The 20,936-nt window shown below is 41.2% G+C and overlaps 2 protein-coding genes across 4 annotated transcripts in view; both read right to left on the reverse strand.

Annotated features, from left to right (window-relative positions):
- RBP4 (retinol binding protein 4) overlaps window positions 1–20,936 on the reverse strand; it is a 349,798-nt gene that overhangs the window by 68,229 nt on the left and 260,633 nt on the right. The gene's annotated exons all lie outside the window — the stretch shown is intronic.
- Window positions 1–20,936, reverse strand: part of LOC142662822 (protein FRA10AC1) — a 37,368-nt gene that overhangs the window by 2,117 nt on the left and 14,315 nt on the right. The window contains exons 7-11 of one of the 2 annotated variants that reach the window (XM_075841020.1): window positions 19,637–19,721; window positions 16,756–16,801; window positions 9,262–9,375; window positions 4,793–4,835; window positions 3,490–3,590 (exon numbers count right to left, since the gene is read on the reverse strand). In XM_075841020.1, the coding sequence (XP_075697135.1) occupies window positions 3,490–3,590; window positions 4,793–4,835; window positions 9,262–9,375; window positions 16,756–16,801; window positions 19,637–19,721 (389 nt within the window). Of the gene's footprint in view, window positions 1–3,483; window positions 3,591–4,792; window positions 4,836–9,261; window positions 9,376–16,755; window positions 16,802–19,636; window positions 19,722–20,936 lie in introns of both variants that reach the window. The other variant, XM_075841019.1, reaches the window with a different exon arrangement.

Genomic DNA, 20,936 nt, shown 5'->3' on the forward strand with positions numbered 1-20,936 from the left:
AGAGACTCTTTAAATACAAAGAAACATTACATCTAAAATGCGGGCGTGGAAGCATTGATTACAAGTAAATTATTGGCATATAGGTGAGGGATTTTATGGCAGGACTAGATCTATGGACCCAAATGCCCTATTATGTCAGTCACTGTCCAAACAGGACTGTATATATGTTGAGTAAGACAGGTCACATAGTGACAGCACCTGAGGAAGTGTTTTTTTAAAACACAGAACCAGAGGGGGCGGTGCATGACACGGGCAACCCATCTGAGCTGTCAAATAGAATTTGGGAATAGGTTGTAAAGGGAAACCAGTAGGAGGGTGGTAGGAAATGTAAAATTTGTAAAAATGCAGGAATATATACCATTCACATTCTGTGGAAAGCTGGTTGAGAATCTAAAACTTCACTGAAATGACTACCATTAGAAATAAGAAAATATATATTTTTTAAACGATCATGGTAGTTTAAACACAATTTTCATAAAATCGAGATGATATGCTTTGTATCATATATAGAATCCACTTATGAGCCGCTTCTCTTCCCCCTCCTGCACTGATCATTCACTTTTAATTAACTGCTATTGTCAGCTCACTGGTGGCACAGGTTACAAGCTGCCCATAGTAATCTACAGAGAGGGGTGGGGGAGGAAGACAGAGACACTCCGAACACTTACTAGAATTTGCAGCAGTGTCTCTGTTTAACCCCACTGCTGGATTCACAGCTACACTGCTTATTACTGCTGCATAGTGTCCTCCATGCTGCTGCTTCTGAGGGTGTGCTAGAGAGATAGAAGAGCAGGATCTCTTCTTTACTCTGTGTGAAGTGTATAGGAGACATCATAGAAGCTACTCTCCTTCCCCTCTGGAGCGGAGCTCAGACCAAACTGAAAATTAGAGATATGACATTCAGAGAGGAAAACTAGCCTCATGCCAAAATGCCATATACAAATCTTATAATAGCCAAAAATGTTGTTATTCCTCATGTACACACATATGACAATTTATTCTGAAAAGTCACCTAAAACAACAGGTATGCTTTAAATATACAGGTGCATCTTTACGCGGCACCTTGGGTGCATCCTTACGAGGTATCATCACTGAGACTCACTGTTGGATGATGAAGCAAAATGACCTATGGCCTAAGGTTGTTTAACCCCTTAATGACCAGCCTATTTTAGACCTTAATGACCAAGTTATTTTTTACGTTTTTCCATCGTCGAATTCCACTAGCTATAACTTTTTTATTTTTTGCGTCGACATAGCTGTAGAACGTCTTGTTTTTTGCGGGACAAGTTGTATTTTTTAATAGCACCATTTTTAGGTACATATTATTTATTGATTAACTTTTATTAACTTTGTTTTGGGGGGGGGGGGGGGGAGAATAGAAAAAAATCTGAAATTTCGCCACTCTTTTATGCGTCCTAAATCTACGCCGTTTACCGTGTGGTATAAATAACACAATAAGTTTATTCAGTGGGATGTTACGATTGCAACGATACCAAATTTGTATAGTTTTTGTATGTTTTACTACTTTTACACAGGAAAAACTATTTTTTTTTCAAAATTATTTGTTTTTGTGTCTCCATAACGTTTTTATTTTTTCGCCGATGCAGTTGTATGAGGGCTTTTTTTTTGCAGGAAGACTTGTAGTTTTTAGTGGTACCATTTAGGAGTAGATGCGACTTTTTGATCACTTTTTAATCACATTTTTTTAAAGTCAGGTTTCACAGAAAACAGCCATTTTTCCGTCGTTTTTTAATTTAATTTTTTACGGCGTTCACCGTGCGGGTTAAGTAATGTAATAGCTTTATAGTCCGGGTCGTTACGGACGCGGCGATACCAAATATGTGTAACTTTTTAACTTTATTTTGTTTTTTTTTAATACTAAAGCAGTTTGTAAGGGGAAAAGCTGGGTTTTTCATTTTTTTTTTTTTCACATTTTTTTTAAATTAACTTTATTAAACTTTTTTTTAAACTTTTTTACTAGTCCCACTAGGGACTTCATTTTGCGATCCTCCGATCGCTATTATAATACACTGCAATACTTTTGGATTGCAGTGTATTACTTACTGCCTGTCCGTTTAAAACGGACAGGCATCTGCTAGGTCATGCCTGCGGCATGATCTAGCGGGCATTCATTACAGGCAGACCTGGGGGCCTTTATTAGGCCCCCGGCTGCCATGGGAGACAGACACTCGGCGATCTTATCGCCAGGTGTCGGTGGGATGAGAGGGAGCTCTCTCCCTCTCTCCAAAAACACTGAGGGGTTAAACGGGTGAGATCGATACGAATATCGATCTCACCCGACAGAGCAGGGACGCTCCCAGCCCTCAGCTGCCTCTAGCAGCTGAGAGCAGGGAGATTTGACAGCTCCCTGCTCTGTTTACTTATTCCGATGCCGCGACGTAAAAAGTCTATGGCATCGGAATAAGGCCCGTTAGTGACCGACGTAAAAAGACTATGGGCCGGTCACTAGAAAGATTTTTTTATTACCTCCAAAAAAAAAAAAGAACATATACACTTTAAAAGAAGTCTTCTAGCATTCCAACATTGCCCCAAAATGTCTCAAATGTATTATTTAAAAATGGTTAATTTCCAATATTTTTGGTTATTATTGTAGGAAAAATTATCTTAGGCAATGTCACAGATCGGTTATATTAACACCAGACAAATAACGTGTTAGAAATACCACAAAAAAAAAAAAAAGGGCGGGGAGTGAAAGATAAAAAAAAATCTTCCTGAACTATAGTCACAAAGTAATGGGTCAAAGTTCTGTCTGAGGACAAAATCGTGCCCAGGTCAGCAAGGTTTACCCACCTCTGACCTAGAGTATGGGCAGCACATATGCTTACAAAGCTAGAACAAAACAACCCAGTATGTTTAAACAATGGCCACCAGATTTATCTGAAGGTATAATAGAGGGGTCCCCAACTATTAACTTTAGATATGGTCTTCAGCATTAAAATGAAAACCCTACCAAGCAGTAAACTTAGTTTGGCTGGCGTCCTATATAAATTAATATAAAAACGAAAGCACGTTAACCTCCAGGATATGCTTGGTCCAATGCGCCCATGGGGGCCTGGGGGGGAACAGAAAACAAACTCTATTCTAAAAATGACCTAGGCCTCAGAACAGGTTGCTAAAAGGTGTCTGTAGATGGCAAGAGATCTCACCAGCATTGTCGGTGTAAGGAATAAATCCATCTGTCTTCAGACCAGTATGTGCCACTGCAAAGATCCTACGCAACACGGCAGCCATGAACGAGCAGTACGCACCATACTTTCCGGATACAGGTCCCATTGTTTAATAGGGCTAAAGATTTGGGCCCTGTATGGCCAATGGTATGTTGGAGATATAGTTTAGGAAGCTGGGAGATTTATACTGGATAATTCTGGTGGGCTGGCTTGCTCATCCAGTTTTCAGGCTGACAGCTGCTCCCGGATGATGGACAATGATTTGAGATGACAATGCTACAGAGAATCAAATTACCTTTACCCTTTCTGTTCTTTCGGGAATTTTTAGACTTTTTACTAGAAGGTTCTCCTGTATCTTCAGATATTTTTATTTTCTGAGATTTCGTCTGGACCTCTTTTCTCCTGGGAATAGAAAAGTAATAAAAATGACGTTTAATAACTCCTCGCAGCAGATATTTATAATCAATTTGGTCTTCCTTAAAGGGGCTTTCCCGCTAACTTTTATGGTAAATCGATAGGATAATGTATAAATGTATGATCAGTGGGATTTGACTGACCCCATTGATTGCTAAAGCTAATGGGCTTTGGAGCTTTTCTGAGCTCCATGTCCCTTCCACATCCATGGGCCGAACTCATCTTCACTCTGGAGACACCGGGTTGTTCTCTCTAGGAACTGGACCCCACTCAAACTTTTCTTTCTTCTGTACTTCTAAAAGTCTAACTCCATTTACAAAACCATTTTGACTCAAATCCTCCCCTTTGCTTGGATGTCTCCTCCCCAGCACTCAATGACTTCAAGTCTCAGTATCCAAGCTGTCTATATATATATGGGAATGGTTATGAATTTTGGGTGAATTGTAAGAGACGTATGCTAAATTCACAAAAATGTGCCATATTTGCAAAAAATATATCTTTAAATTTGACGCCAGCACTGCCCTTTACGAACCCTTCTGCAATGGACAACTGGTCTGACCTGATATTTGCTGGCCAGAAGGTTTTTGGCATAAAAAATGTTGCACGTATTTGTGCTAAATAACGCCACACTCCCTCAAGGAAAACATGAAAATAATTAGTGACCCCCCCCCCAAGATACTGTATAAATATGGTTTATGTTTTGTAGCACTGCCAAAAGAAAATGAGTGCAAAGGAACATCGCAACAAGTGACGGTGCCGCTTTCACTTTCCAAAGAATCGCAGCAAAAATATAAATGTGGAATTTGACTGGTTGCTATGGGCAACTTCTCCACTTTTTTAATGCCCTAATCTATAATACATGAGGACAGCATCCACAAGCAGGTGAAGTGGACTTCCACGTGGGGTCTAAAAATTATATTTAATTCCCTAACTTGCCCTGTCGGGGCTTAAAAACATAAATAAATAAAAAAAATATATAATAAAATCTATACAATATATATATAAAAATGTTATAAGTTAAAGGCTCATTTTTATATAACGAAAAGTTATACATAAAATACACCGCAAAACGCAAAGTTTTGGTCTTAGAATGAGGTATGACAAAAACAGAAGAATATGCTGCGTCCTAAAGGTCAAATTTACCAGCGTCCTTGCAGGGTACGGCTTACCTGCTATTAATTTTCACTTACCTGTGGTGGAAATTCAATTTGTATGAACATTCGGGACACAGTCCTGTAAAAGGACGACAAGGTCAGTCCATGAATATGAACAGAGTATGAAATGTACTAATGGAAGGGCCTGAAATGACTTCATATTCATACAACAAGCTGCACACATATAAACTAGGTACAAGTAGGCAGCTTGTATGTGAACGCATTTATATGGTTAACTCTAAGCTGTCCACATATGAAGAAATCGTACAGGGCTTGTTTGGTACTTGGGGGATTTTAAGCAAATTTTTAAGTATAAATGGAAATTAAGAATCAAAATCAAGATCCTTCCGAATATATTCATTAAAAAAATTATTGCTATGTCCCCTACCGTCTAGTGTTAATAGTAATCCACAAAGACATTTGGGCCGTAGTGACGTAACGCCCCAATGTAAAGTGACTCGTTCCTGTGACCGTACTGTATGATGGCTCGACAGCTAGAAACATTGGACAACACAGTCACACCATAATTCTGGGAACCTTAACGTTCACACGGCGTATATTTGATGCGTTTTTGACGCGTTTTCTGCATGTATTTAAAAACCACGTTGTGTAAAAAACGAAGAGTCACGTCAATTCTTGCCGAAAACGCGCCTAATTCCCATCGTCAATGTGACTCCTGATTATGCGCTGAAAAAATGCGCCAAAAAGCGTAAAGTATTTTAAAAAGAGCTTTACAAAAACTTTAGTGTTTTTTACACGTTTACACGGCGGTTTTTATTGAGCGCCATGTGAACAATGCCTAAATAATGCAAAGTACAAATCTGGTGCAGGAAATGGTTGTACAAGAATCTGGAATCAGATCATATAGCTACTTCTTTACAGAGCACGAGTGACAGCGAGGCGTGGTGGGGGGGGGGTACCCCGTGGCCACTCTTGTTGTGATAGCTGAAGGCCAGCACAATGTCACATGGGAATGCTTCCAATAGCACTGGTTTATAGAATATGTTGTATATGTAAGCATGTATTTCATTTATATAAGCAGTCAGATGCTGCCAACAAGGCTTTTGGAGTGGATAGTCTTGGCCAGAATTTAAAACTCTACTTATATTGTACTGTACAGTGACATACGGTACATTTATTGCACTGTTTTTAAAGGGGTTTGCAATAACATTTATGGGAAACTAAGTAACTTACTAATATACTTTAATTAAAAATTCTGTACTAAATGGTGCAGTTCAAAGCTCATGAATTATTTAGTAAGTGCTGGAGCTTTTCTAATAATAGTGACGCTCCGACATGGCCCCACATGACTGAGCTTTTGCTTCATCTGCTGTTCGTGAACATGACCGCAAGGGGCTGTCACATTGCCTATCGCTTGAGTCCCGAGCAGAGAATCAGCTAGCACTTTGCTCGGGACTCCAGCACTGCTCCTGACGTCCATATTTGGTCAATTCAGGGGTTTCCCATCGCTGCAGTCCCCGAGCAGAGCATCAGCTGATGCTGTGCTCGGGGACTCCAGTACTGCTGCCGACGGCATTGTCTATATATGGACAATGACGTGGGCAGAAGTTGTGGAGTCCCCAGGCAGAGCATCAGCTGATGCTCTGCTCGGGGACTCCAGTAGTGCTAAGCGCTAGCTGATGCTTTGTTCGGGATTCAAGCAATAGGCAATGTGACAGCCCCTTGCAGTCATGTTCACGAACAGCACGAGGCAAGAGCTCAGTCAAGTGGGGCCGTGTCAGAGCATCTTCACTATTAGAAAAGCTCCAGCGCTTCCTGAATAATTCATGAGGTTTGACCTGCACCATTTAGTACAGAATTTTTAATTAAAGTATATCAGTAAGTTACTTAGCTTCACATACATATATTATTGAAATGCAATTTTTGGTCCCTGGATAACCCCTTTAAGTTCACCTTCACAACCAATTTTTTGCTCCAAGGCATCTAATATGTAAAAAGGACAAACTTTTCAAATAGTCTAAAAATCTATTGTTTTGTGTTGACAGCTCCTATGTAGATTTATGCATATCCATGGTAACAGACTACAAACTAACCTTGTGCAGTCTGATCTTGCCGTCATACTCTCTTTCATCAGTCCCCATTTCTTGCTAACCTACAAAATGTAACTTAGAAAGTAGTAGGGGAAAGATGGAAGGAAAAATAATTACACCTGGGATGTTTCTGGTCTGTAACCACAGATCTGCATATTTGCATAGCTGTGGACACAAAATGGTTTGAGATTTTTATTCAAGAATATCTGCAAAGTTGCTCGAATCTAAATTTCAGATGCATTCGGGAAATTACAACAAAAATTTATTGAAAAAGGTGCACACATACCCTAAATAACTAGAAGGTAAATTCTGAATTCTGTTTGTTTCCTGTTACCAGCGTATTGTGTTAACAGCTAAAATAAAGCTGTTAGGTCCCATGTCCGATAGTGGAGATAAAGCACTGTTAATTTTCAAAGGCAACCTACAAAATAAATATCTATCTTTCTATATATATATATATATATCTATATATATCTATATATATCTATATATATATATATATATATATATATATATATATATATACACACACACACACACACTACCGTTCAAAAGTTTAGGGTCACTTAGAAATTTCCTTATTTTTGAAAGAAAAGCACAGGTTTTTTTTCAATGAAGATAACATTAAATTACTCAGAAATACACTCTATACATTGTTAATGTGCTAAATGACTATTCTAGCTGCAAACGTCTGGTTTTTAATGCAATATCTACATAGGTGTATAGAGGCCCATTTCCAGCAACCATCACTCCAGTGTTCTAATGGTACATTGTGTTTGCTAACTGTGTTAGAAGACTAATGGATGATTAGAAAAAACTTGAAAACCCTTGTGCAATTATGTTAGCACCGCTGTAAACAGTTTTGCTGTTTAGAGGAGCTATAAAACTGACCTTCCTTTGAGCTAGTTGAGAATCTGGAGCATTACATTTGTGGGTTCGATTAAACTATAAAAATGGCTAGACAAAGAGAGCTTTCATGTGAAACTCGACAGACTATTCTTGTTCTTAGAAATGAAGGCTATTCCATGCGAGAAATTGCCAAGAAACTGAAGATTTCCTACAACGGTGTGTACTACTCCCTTCAGAGGACAGCACACACAGGCTCTAACCAGAGTAGAAAGAGAAGTGGGAGGCTCCGCTGCACAACTGAGCAACAAGACATGTACATTAGAGTCTCTATTTTGAGAAATAGACGCCTCAAAGGTCCTCAACTGGCAGCTTCATTAAATAGTACCCGCAAAACGCCAGTGTCAACGTCTACAGTGAAGAGGCGTCTCCGGGATGCTGGCCTTCAGGGCAGAGTGGCAAAGAAAAAGCCATATCTGAGACTGGCTAATAAAAGGAAAAGATTAATATGGGCAAAAGCACACAGACATTGGACAGAGGAAGATTGGAAAAAAGTGTTATGGACAGACGAATCGAAGTTTGAGGTGTTTGGATCACACAGAAGAACATTTGTGAGATGCAGAACAACTGAAAAGATGCTGGAAGAGTGCCTGACGCCATCTGTCAAGCATGGTGGAGGTAATGTGAGATGGTCTGGGGTTGCTTTGGTGCTGGTAAACTGGGAGATTTGTACAAGGTAAAAGGGATTTTGAATAAGGAAGACTATCACTCAATTTTGCAACGCCATGCCATACTCTGTGGACAGCACTTGATTGGAGCCAATTTCATCCTACAACAGGACAATGACCCAAAGCACACCTCCAAATTATGCAAGAACTATTTAGGGAAGAAGCAGGCAGCTGGTATTCTATCTGTAATGGAGTGGCCAGCGCAGTCACCAGATCTCAACCCCATAGAGCTGTTGTGGGAGCAGCTTGACCGTATGGTATGCAAGAAGTCCCCATCAAGCCAATCCAACTTGTGGGAGGGGCTTCTGGAAGCATGGGGTGAAATTTCTCCCGATTACCTCAGCAAATTAACAGCTAGAATGCCAAAGGTCTGCAATGCTGTAATTGCTGCAAATGGAGCATTATTTGACGAAAGCAAAGTTTGAAGGAGAAAATTATTATTTCAAATAAAAATCATTATTTCTAACCTTGTCAATGTCTTGACTATATTTTCTAGTCATTTTGCAACTCATTTGATAAATATAAGTGTGAGTTTTCATGGAAAACACTAAATTGTCTGGGTGACCCCAAACATTTGAACGGTAGTGTATATATATATATATTTTTATCACTGCAAAAGTAATATCCGTAAAGGGGAAATTGACTCATAACATTGCAAGCTAATGTTCATATAAATCACTGGCGGTTTTGCGTAGAATTTGGTGTCAGATTGTTGGGAACAGACATCTCTAAATAAGGGGTTTAAGCACAATGTGGTCACGGTCCGTTAGTAATTATGACTATGTTAATTTTCGGTATGTCCATATCTCCGCAGACTACTCATTACAAGTCTATCTCGGCTACATAATAAAAACCTCGGAACATATTCGCACAGACTCACTCAGTTTTACCAGGGCATTCCTCTTTTCTCCATGTTCTACATAGCCAAAGTTTACTTCCCAACTCTTCAGCCCCTCCTTTTCATCACAGCGCTTGTTGCCGCAGAAAAATTGACCTTACATGATAAAGGAACAAAGAAATAAATATAAATAATTACAATGACAGGTCGCTTGGGATTAGAACTGCATCCACTAAGCTCAGTCAATGTTGTACTAATGCTGGTTACTTAGTATTTCAATGGCAGAATTTTTCTAAAATGTCTTAATTCCTAAAAAATAAATAAAAATCAAAACGGGGAAGTTCAGGTAAAAACTGGCATCTCCCATTGTGATTATTTATGAGGGTGCCCTTCAGGCTCCCATATATGTCTGCCATTCTGTTTGGTAAGCAGGCCCCAAATATGTTTAGGTCATTGCCTTATCAACAGGCACAGCAGAAATAGGAAGACAATATCAGACCACCATTGTCAACCGCCAGTCTGTAGTAATAAATACCTACAACCAACGTCTAGAATTTTAGAGAGAGAGGGCCACTGAAACCCGGTTCTAAAATACAAATCTCCAGGTAATTAGACAGAGTGTGTAGTTAAATGCCCCATTGACAAGCGGAATGATAACGGGCAGTTATCAATTTAATTATACATTTCCAGGAGGAATAACAGACGAAAAGAACAATACAAAGTTCCAAGAAAAGGTGCTCTAGAATTAAAATTTTATGGGGAGTAAATTTTACTAAAACACACGTCAGGAGAATTGACAGATCCTCTTTAAAGGGGTCGTCCATTCCTAAGAAATTGACTGCCTATCCTCAGGATAGGCCATCAATATATGATCAGTGGGGGTTCGCCTGCCAGCACCCCCACCGATCAGCTGTTTTGAAGGGGCCGTGGCACTCGTAAAAGCGCAGTTTCCCTTCATTCCTTACCTGCTCGTACTGCGAATCACCGACACATTGTAGTGGCGGTTCACAGTATTACAGCCTTCTCCATTTGAAGTGAATGGAGTGAACAGCTGATCGGTGGGGGTGCCGGCAGGCGGACCCCGACTGATCAGATATGGATGGCCTATCCTGAGGATAGGCCATTAATTTCTTATGACTAGACAACCCCTAATAACTCCATGAGTTAATAATCTAACCAGCAGTCCCGTGTGAAACCACAATGAGATGATGAGCCCTAATGTAGAAAATACACACATCATACATGGACACTTATCCGCAGTCTACATTATGTAGAAATATTTGCTATTACAGTACACTCACTTACATGCTCTTATTAGGTCTGCTCGCAGGAACAGTGTTTTGGGGTTTTCGATTACCTGTTCTATATGCGGTTTGGTGCTGCTGACTTGATCTCACTAAACATTACAGGAGCCAACAGGAACTATTAATAACACGTGCTGCTGCTGCTAGATCCATGCCCTGCCTTCAGAGCAGAAATCCCAGCAGTTTCTGAAAGATTAGCCTGAAAGTGCTCCGGATTAAGAAGCTAACAGGTAACTCTGGCAGATCTCCCCTGGCAGCTTTAAGTCTGCAACATATGCCAGCTTCTACCCAGCCACTGCAGGCACATGACCTGATTTCTAGCAATCAGCTTCTACCGAAAGGATCGGACTGCCAATTGAGACAGAGGACACGTCTGATGAAGTTAACCCCTTTCCCGCCGCTGCCATTTTTTGGATTTTTATTTTAATTTTTCCTCCCCACCTGCCAAAAGCCATAACTTTTGTATATCTCCATCAATATTTACATCGGTAGAATGGGGAAAAAAACAGTGATTCCTCCAGTGCTTTTTGGGCTTGGTTTTTGTTTTTTACAGCGTTCATCGTGCGGTAAAAACGACGAATGTTAACTTTATTCTGCGGGTGAATAGGATTATGGCAATACTAAATTGATAGAGTTTTTTTTGTGTTTTAGTACTTTTACAAGAAAACGAATATTGTTAAAAATAAAATTTGTTGTGTGTCGCCCCATTCTGAGAGCCATAACTTTATTATTCCATCAATTTAGCGTGTGAGGCTTTATTTTTTGTGAGACAATCCGTAGTTTTTAGTGGTACCCATTTTGGGGGACTTCTTGATCACTTTATTCCATTTTTCGTGGGAAAGGAGGTGACCAAAAAACAGTGATTCTGGTGGTTTAGGGTCTGTTTACATCAGCGTTTCCATTCCATTGAGGCGTTCCGTTGCAGGTTTCCGTCAGGTTAACCCCTCAACGGAAAGGCAAACGGAAACCTTAGCTACCGTTTCCCTCACCATTGATTTCAATGGTGACGGTGGAAACGTTGTTAATGGTTTCCGTTGGTCACCGTTGTGACAGGGTTCCACAACTGCGCTATTGGTTCTGTCTAAACAACGGAACATGTCACAGCGGTGACCAAACGGAAGCCATTAACTTTTCCGTCACCATTGAGATCAATGGTGAGGGAAACGGAAGCTAAGGTTTCCGTTTGCCTTTCCGTTGAGGGGTTAACCCGACCAAAACCTCCAAGGGAACCCCTCAACGGAAGGGCAACACTGATGTGAACAGACCCTTTCTTTACGAGGTTCACCGCACGGGTTAAATAATATAATATTGTAATAGTTCAGACGTTTACAGACGCGGTGATACCAGTTAATTTTTTTTCACATTGCTTGTGAAGGGAAAATGTTTGTTTTTTTAACCTTTAATATTTTTTTTAGATATATTAAAAAAACTTTATAGAACGGTGTTAAACTCTTTATTAGTCCCCTAGGCTTGCATATGATACTGCAGTATATCATGATTCTGATGCTCCTATTAAGTCCAGTCTCCACATAGATGCCGCGGTCGCTTTTGACCGCGGCATCTAAGGGGTTAAACGAGTGAAATCCCGTACAACTCGATACAGCCGCATATAGCAACGCTGAGTTTGTTATCGCGAAATTGCAATGTGTTATTTGTGGATTTATCAATCACATTATCACCCTTCACAGTACATTAAAGCGTACCTCCAGATGTGTCGCTCAGAACTTGTGGAAAGAGTAATGGCAGCCATATTGGTAACCATCCAACACAAGTGAATAGCGTTTTAGCTGGTTTTTATATTTTTATTTTAGATGTAAAAGCCAATTCAGCTCTACTACATCTGCATGATTTATCTCCCATGTATGATGAACTAGAATTTGAAAAACAGAATAACATAGTTATAGATTTGTTTTTTTGTTAACTTGGTAATCCAATAACAATGTAATTGCATATGACCCGTATTCCTAGTACTAGCGCTCAACACGTGATATCTCCAGTCTCAACAACTGCTGATCTCTGTGGGAAGGAGACCACTGGCTTTACGCAATGACATAACAGAACTACTAAGTCCTTGATCTTTGGCTCTAAGTCAATCCCGCAGCAAACACATCGTCTCCACTGACATAGAACACTCCGTCACATAACTGATCTCATTAGGATCAGGAACTCAATGTGCGCAGGTGCCTAATCAGCAAAGTATGTCAGCGAGGAGGGTCCGCCGCAGCTTCAGCTTCTACGCCGTTATGACCATTTTCATTAGCCCTTTCTTTCTTAGATCTGATCTGTGACGACCTAAAAGCCTCCCCCAGGTGTTACGCCCACAGCTTTATTAGTTCCGACGTTTGTCCGATAATGTAGAGATATTGACTCGGTCTCTACAACTGTATTTCCCTGCCTTGTATATTCCCTTATCTGGCTGGAATAGTGTATGTGAAGGCTGTATAATCTGCTTATAGAAGACAGACACTTATCCTGTTTAACATCGGACTTGTAACTACCTGATGATAATGTAAGATGCGATCACTAGGGGGTCATTAAAAAAAAAAAGTTAATGACTAAAGGTCTTTTTACACCGGCCCATTTTGTCTGGTACAAGGAGCGCTGGTCAATGTGATCGCTCGTTTATCGGCGCTCGTTTCCCTGTTTACAAAGATGCGCTGCCGACAACGATAATATTTTGTCCATTTAAAACTATACAGTCAGCCGATGAACAAGAGTTTCCCCGATGATCGGCTGATTGTCAGGAATGAGCGCGCTGTGAATGCTCGTTTGGCCGGTGTTAAAGGTCCTTTAACACGGGGAGATATTCTGCTGTTAAACAAGCAATCATTGCCCTATTTGAATAATCGGTGCAAATATGGGGCCGAACAATCGTTAATACAATCATTCATCCCCGTGCATTTGCATCTTTTCGGCTGCACATCCTTACATGGGGAGATGTACTGCCGACAAGGGACCGTTGGCTCCTTCATTGGCTCCTCGTTGCAGTGTTTAAACTGGGCGAAGGTCATTCACCCGATCGTTGACCCATGTAATACCACCAAACTATGAAAAGATGATCCAGCAAGATATGCGACTATATATTTTACAAGAATTTACTTTAATGGCCAAAATAGATTCACTGCAGCGTGTTTTCAGACATGAAGCATTCAGGCGCCCATACACCTTTAATACCTGTCGCTCGAACACTCGTTTAAGCCGGCGGCTATTTTTCTCGACTTTCCCCTACACATGCTTGCTGGGCTCCGCCGCACATACATGGGTTTACATTGTAGAGGGGAATAAGCTGCTGCAAGTATCAGGCACGTTGACATACATCATGCCGATCCTTCTCCCCCCCCCCCCCCCCAACATCTGCCAGCAGGGGATCGGGACACCTTCGTACAAGATAGTCGACTGATCCGTACGAAACTTGTGAGTTCGGCCGACATCCCTCCAGTGTGTATGGCACTTTTAGTGTCAACCTGACAGACTACAGCTACAAGAAACATTGTCACCACAAGCAACAGATATAGATGAATTAGGTTATATAAACAGGGACGCAGATCACAGCTGAGGGTGCCCACACACATTAGAGGAGTCGGACAAACCAGCTGAGTTCTGCGTAACTGTCCAACTATCTAATGTGTATGGGTGTTTCCCGACCCTCCCCTGACAGCAGACGTCAGGGAAGAGAAACGTCGGACATGTTCGGCTGACACTATTCACACGTGTATGGACAGCTCAAAAGTCCTTCTTCCACCCCACCCACTGACATCTTTTGTTATTCCGCTGGGCTCTTGGGGTGGGAGTTATTGCCCTATTATAGTCAGAATTTCAAAGATACCATGACCAAATTATTCAACAGCCCCAGTAGTAGCCAAAATCAATGTCACGTCTGCTCAGATTCTGACCAAACCAGAATGGCTAGCTGCAATGCTGAAATGAGAATAATCCTGAGGGTCAGGAATCCTGAAAGTTCACAAATACAGCTAAGCTATAGTGCCCTCTAGTGTTCATATATGGCAAGTGCATACTTTAATGACACAGGCTAAGTAACAGCAATCACTAAGGTTTCATGCACACTAGTTTGCATTATGGCCCATAATTCGATGTGCAAAACAAAACTGTATTGCGGCTGCTTAGTTCCAATTTCACAAATCGAGCTTTCCCATAGAAGCGCTGAAATCAGGTCAGGTCCAATTTACAGCATGCTGCGATTTTTTCATGCCAACTGCATGCAGTTGCCATTGTATTTTAGCAGGGGTAATTGCATGGTCCCATTGAAATGAACCAAAACCATACTAAGGATCTGAGAGATACGGATCCAAAATACACTTGTGTGCACGATGCCTAACATAGTCCTGGCGAATTTAGATGAAACATTGGCCCACGTTTATTACGCAGTTTAGGCACAGTGACGTGCGAGAAATCTGCGGCAAAATGTAAGACTTTTTCATCGCTCACCAACTATGAAAAGTGAAGAGAAGAGAAAATTGGGCGTGGTCTCCAAGGACATGTAGTTTAGGCCACATTTATTAAGAAAAATAGGTGAAAATTTTGGTACATATCTACTCCTGCGTGCAATAGGCGTCCTCGGACTGTCAGAATTTAGTGCACATTTTAATAAATTTTTAATAAATTTGATCTGCGCTCCTCTGCTCTTTTAACAAGGAGCTATGTATGGGGACGAGCGCTCGATACTACGATCACACTTCCCCATACATTTCTATCATGTCGGCAGCGCGTCTCCCTGTCTACACAAGATGTGCTGCCGACAACGAGACTAACCTAGAGTTTTTGAGATAATCTGACCCAATCGTCTAGCCGTCACAATTAGGCCTTTGTCAAAGACATTCAGATTCAGATCCTGATCCTTACACTTGTCCATTTTTCCTGCTTCCAACACATCAACTTCAAGAATTATGCAAAGAGAGCCCATCCCATTGTGTAATATATATATATTTGTTTTAAAAGTGCAGTATGGAAATGCCGTACTCACATGAGGTGAGATGTAATCCTCAGTTGTTGGACATGGGATCGTCCTCCCAGTCTGTAAATAGTCCTACAGTAGTCCTGATGTATCACAGGTCGTGCTGGTAAAGTAATCGTTTAGATCAGTCGGGCTTTGTACGTCCGTGAAAAAGTAATAGACCTGGCCTCAGCGTTGGGTCAAAAAGTTGCTTTTTATTTTTATTGAAATTAGCAGGATAAAGATTATAAAACAATTTTAGTAAAAAAACTGGTGAAATAAAACAATAAATAGAACCAGGAGCTCAACATTTTGCAGGTGATCCCTGCCTTATCAGGAGTGGTATCTCTTTGCATAATACTTATTAGGGCCTATTCACACCCGCGTCAGCCTTCCGTTCATGGGTTCCGTTAGACCTTTCCGTCAGAGGAACCCATGAACGGAAAGGCGGATGGAAACCACAGCTTCCGTTTGCATTACTATTGATTTCAATGGTAACGCTTCCGTTGCAAATGGTTTCCTCTTGTTTCTTTTCCGTAAGGCCTCCGTTTTTTTCGCGGAAACAATAGCGCAGTCGACTATGCTATTGATTCTGCCAAAACAATGGAAACCATTTCCAACGGAAGCTTTACCATTGAAATCAATGGTAATGCAAACGGAAGCTACCGTATGATTTCCGTTCATGGGTTCCTCTGACGGAAAGGTCTAACAAAACCTATGAACGGAAGGGTGACGCGGGTGTGAACACGCCCTTAGATATACTGAGGAAATACAGAATTTTCCTTACACTGCCAGCCAGTGATATAGGGAAAGCCTGTCTACAAAAAAGAATCACCTACCCCACCCAGTGAGAGAGCGCGGAAATACGTTGGCACACCTTTATCAATCTACGATCATTTCAAGAATTTGATGTTCACTTGCTGCCTATATTAACCCATCCCTTGACAGGCGCCATTGTAATAATATACTCAATGTTATTCCGTTCATGTCAGTGGGTTTAAGGTTATGGCTGAAGATCTCTAAGGAGAGTCGGCCTCACGAGCTCGATCACTAACCATTAAAGTCTACGGGATACAGAAATAGTTCAGCGATGCATATACACAATAGTGGTCCACTACTAGCCTCATAAATGGACACACGATGCAAGAAGTAACAATACTATAGAAGAACTACCGCTACAAGTTCAGTGTAAGAATGTTAATAAGGTAACATACAACGTGAGAGCAACAGTTCCTCCATCCGGTTATAGAATAGAGAACATACTTCTAGTTATGGGAATACCTTTTCCAGAGACCACTTCTTTTTCTACTCTCCATCGAAACCCAAACTGCAGCAAGAAAGTAGAATATGTGAGAATAACAGAAACATGTTTATGCGGCATACGCTGTATATCAGAGGCTCACAAACCATGGAAAATACACTACATGTCTTATTGATATCTAGGACTTCGAGAGCAACAATAAAAAAAAACGTTGAATATATTGGACGAAGACTGGTTGGACCTATGAACCAACTGGTAAAGTGGTGGATTGATCATATATAACAGGAACACCCAATAGTCTATTTGGATGTGATAATCGCCCGTTCTGTTGAGATTATTACTGAAGTTATGACCATTCCACGTTTCCGGCTGCTGTAGAATATCATATTCGTGTATATTTGGTTTGCAGGCAGCATTAGCTGCAGAACATGCAGAGTAAATTGATCATTACCTTTTTAGTAAGTGATGCCAAATAACCGTGTAATTCATGTCGTAAATACTTGTTGGCTCTGGGTTTCTCTCCATACAAAGCTTTCCCCTCCATAGATGCTTATACAGCGAAGACACTATGTGGTTGAGCAAATTAAAAATTATTTAAAAATAGGATATAAATAGAAAGCGCTACACATAAAGGATCGATGGGCTGAATAATAATAACACAAGCATTTATTTGCAAAAAACAGGCAACGCGTTTCAACGCTGTACCTGCGTCTTCATCAGGCCAAAATATATAAAAGGCGTTGAAACGCGTTGCCTGTTTTTTTGCAAATAAATGCTCGTGTTATTATTCTGCCCATCGATCCTTTACGTGTAGCGCTTTCTATTTATATCCTATTTTTAAAAAGTTTTTAATTTGCCATTGTTCTGCGGCACCACTCCCATGATGCCGGTCATTGGATTTTGAAAGCTGCAACTATTTTTACTGATCCATGTTTACTGAACTAGTTGTACCTGCCAGTACAACTACTCTAGGTGAGTGCGATCACATACCTATAGTTGAATTACCCCACATATCAGGTTTATCTTGCATCATGTGGCGCTGTGTACACTTTTTTCATTCCAGACACAATATGTGGTTGAGGGCAGGGGAAGCAAAGAAATGAAATTCACGGTTATTTGGCATTGTTTACCCAACTCTCTTCCAGTATTTATATGTTGCTACCAGACAAGGGTACATATCCTCGCAGGTCCCTTTAAGAAAGATTTTTTTTAAATAGGGTGTGGCTCTAAATGCTCTAAAAATTTCACACAACGCAGTTGGAAAATCTTCACTCGAGGACATTCACAGAGTTGTCCCTAAGCCACTCCTGTGTTGTTTTGGCTGTATGCTTAGGGTCACCCCAGTCTGAGGTCCATATCACTCTGGATCAGGTTTTCATCAAGACTATCTCTGTACTTTGCTCCATTCATCGGTCCCACAACCCTGACCAGTCTCCCTGTCCCAGCTGCTGAAAAACACCCCCACAGCATGATACCCCCACCACCATGCTTCACTGTAGGGATGGTATTGGGCAGGTAATGAATAGTGCCTGGTTTCCTCAAGACATGACGCTTAGAATTGAGGGCAAAAAGTTCAATCTTGGTTTCGTCAGACCACAGAATCTGGTTTGTCACAGTGTCAGAGTCCTTTAGGTGCTTTTTTTTGCAAACTCCAGATGGGCTTCGTGTGTCTTTTACTGAGGGGAGGCTTCTTTCTCGCCACTCTGCCATAAAGCCCAGATTGGTGAAGTGCTACAGTGATGGTCGACCTTCTGGAAGTTTCTCCCATCTACACACAGGATCTTTGGAGCTCAGCCAGAGTGACTATTGGGTTCTTGGTCACCCCACTTACCAAGGCCCTTCTCCCCCTATTACTTAGTTTGGTGGGGCGACCAGCTCTAGAAAGAGTCCTGATTGTTCCAAACTTCCATTTAAGAATTATGGAAGCCACGTCGAGCGGACAGTGCCCGCCCTAATGGTATATACACAGATGATGGAGGTTATATAAAGGGATGATGGGGGTTATATAAAGGGATGATGGGGGTTATATACAGGGATGATGGCTGGTATATACAGGGATGATGGCTGGTATATACAGGGATGATAGGGATTATGTATATTAATACAGGGACCCCCACCATCCCTGTATATAACCCCCATCATCCGTGTATATACCATTAGGGCGGGCACTGTTCGCTCGCAGTGGCATGCAGGCATTGGGGCTAAACGAGAAGTAAACGGGGCAGGCATTGAGGACACAGTGGACCAATAAGCTGCGTGAAATGCCGGTAAACGGCAGACGTGAAGGACTCTGAATACATGCATGCCAAGCTGCTCATGGCTCAGCACAGACAGATACGAGGCAGTGACGTCATCGCGACTGCCTGCGCTGAGCCGTGAGCGGACAGTTTTATACAGTGAATAGTAGAGCAAGGAAATGCCGGTCCCCTGTTCTACTATAGGTTTCAACTGTATCTGCCTACTGAGGATGCATACACAGTTAGAAATGGGGGGAAAAAAACGAAATGCGAAAGATGACCTAGTTATCTGCGCTGAATTTCGTATTTGTTTTTTTTCCAATTAACTGCCTAGCCCTACCCTCTGCCCTCCATTCTTGTGCCCGGAGCACATGCCCCGCCAGCTCCCCCAGCTACGCACCTACATTAGATCAGTCAGGGGAAAGTCGGAAGATCTCAATACACATTAGATTAACGTTTCATTCCATCAAAATTGGCAGGTTCGGCCAACTTAGATCTAAGAAGTACAGCCAGCTGTGAGAGGTCTCACAGGGCGGAGGTCATACATGACAAGCTTATATTATCAAATAATTGAAACCTTTTCACGTTATTAAAATAAGCATTTATATAGAGCTCCTGCATAATGTATGGAACAAAGCAAACAATTCTTATTAAAGCCACAAACCTTGTTTTCCTTGTATCTGCTGAGATCTGCTATACAATATTCTTTAAATAATTTATCATAGTATTTCTTTGCAATTCTCTTCTCCCTGTCAGCACAAAAAAAAAAGGAAAAATGTCCTCATACGCATTGACATAGAACATTTATATAGCAGTAATATGGGGAGAGAAGGATGTTAAGCAATATTAAACATGAATTTTTCATGAACTTGATTATATTTTTATCTGTGAATGTCGTTTGTAAGCTGCAGAGTAAAACGATTAATGAGAAAATTAAAGTCTATGAAGTTTATAGATAAAGCAGCGTTATAACTTTATTTACAGCTCTCCCGTCCCTGTTTCCATAACTACTACTGTGCTTGTATGAAGCGGTAAAGCGGACTGTAGAGAGGAGGAGTTTCCTATGAAGCGGCAGTCCATTGGTGGGGGTGTACCAGCAATAGGTGGCTGTCCCAGCAGTAGGACCCCTAGTGATCTTAAATGTTGTGTGGATAAATAACAAATGTTTATTGTGGAGGAAAAGACAAAAAAAAAAAAGAATTTAATTAAAAACGTATTTAACTGTAATAGATACGTGACAAATACTCAAAAGCTGCCTAGTCTGTTTACACCCAGTGTCATTGTTTGTTTATAACAGAGCCATGAAAGCTATGCTTCACCCTGACGAATCCTCACAGACTCCATTGACTTAGGGCCCATTGGGTTTCTGTCAAGGTTCTAGTATTTGTAAAGGCAAGACTAAGGGTCCTTTTACACAGCCCATGCAGGCCGTGAAAACGAGCACCAATCAACCAGACAGCTCGCTGATCGGCGCCGGTTTGCTCCTTTCACAAGGGGCTATGATTGGCTATGTATGGGGACGAGCGATTGTTTCTACCATCGTTCGTCCGAATACATTTCTATCATGTCGTTTATGCAGCATTAAATATGATCATTGTCGGCAGCCCATCTCCCGGTGTAAACGAGCAGATCAGACCGTGAACGAGCGTTTGCTTGTTCATCGGCTGATCGGTGCCCTGTTTAGGGCGATGAACACGAACGGGCGCTCATCTTCACAGAACAACAAAGCTTCGTGTTTCAGTTATGTCTAAAGAAGTCGATCGCGGCAGGCCTGGTACACGGCATTACACATTGCTGGATGGGAAATTGGTAAGAAGGAGGAGATTTTTACTTTAATGGGGGCTCCTAAGGCAGTGAGTCCGAGCACATCTAACAAGCCTACAAAAAATAAACGTTTTCCAGCTCCCCGGTCTCATGAAAATGTTTTGTATGTTATCCCAGCAAAATATTGTGGGTTGTAGCAT

The sequence above is a fragment of the Rhinoderma darwinii genome, chromosome 11, assembly GCF_050947455.1.
Source record: "Rhinoderma darwinii isolate aRhiDar2 chromosome 11, aRhiDar2.hap1, whole genome shotgun sequence".
In the NCBI taxonomy this organism is placed as follows: domain Eukaryota; kingdom Metazoa; phylum Chordata; class Amphibia; order Anura; family Rhinodermatidae; genus Rhinoderma; species Rhinoderma darwinii.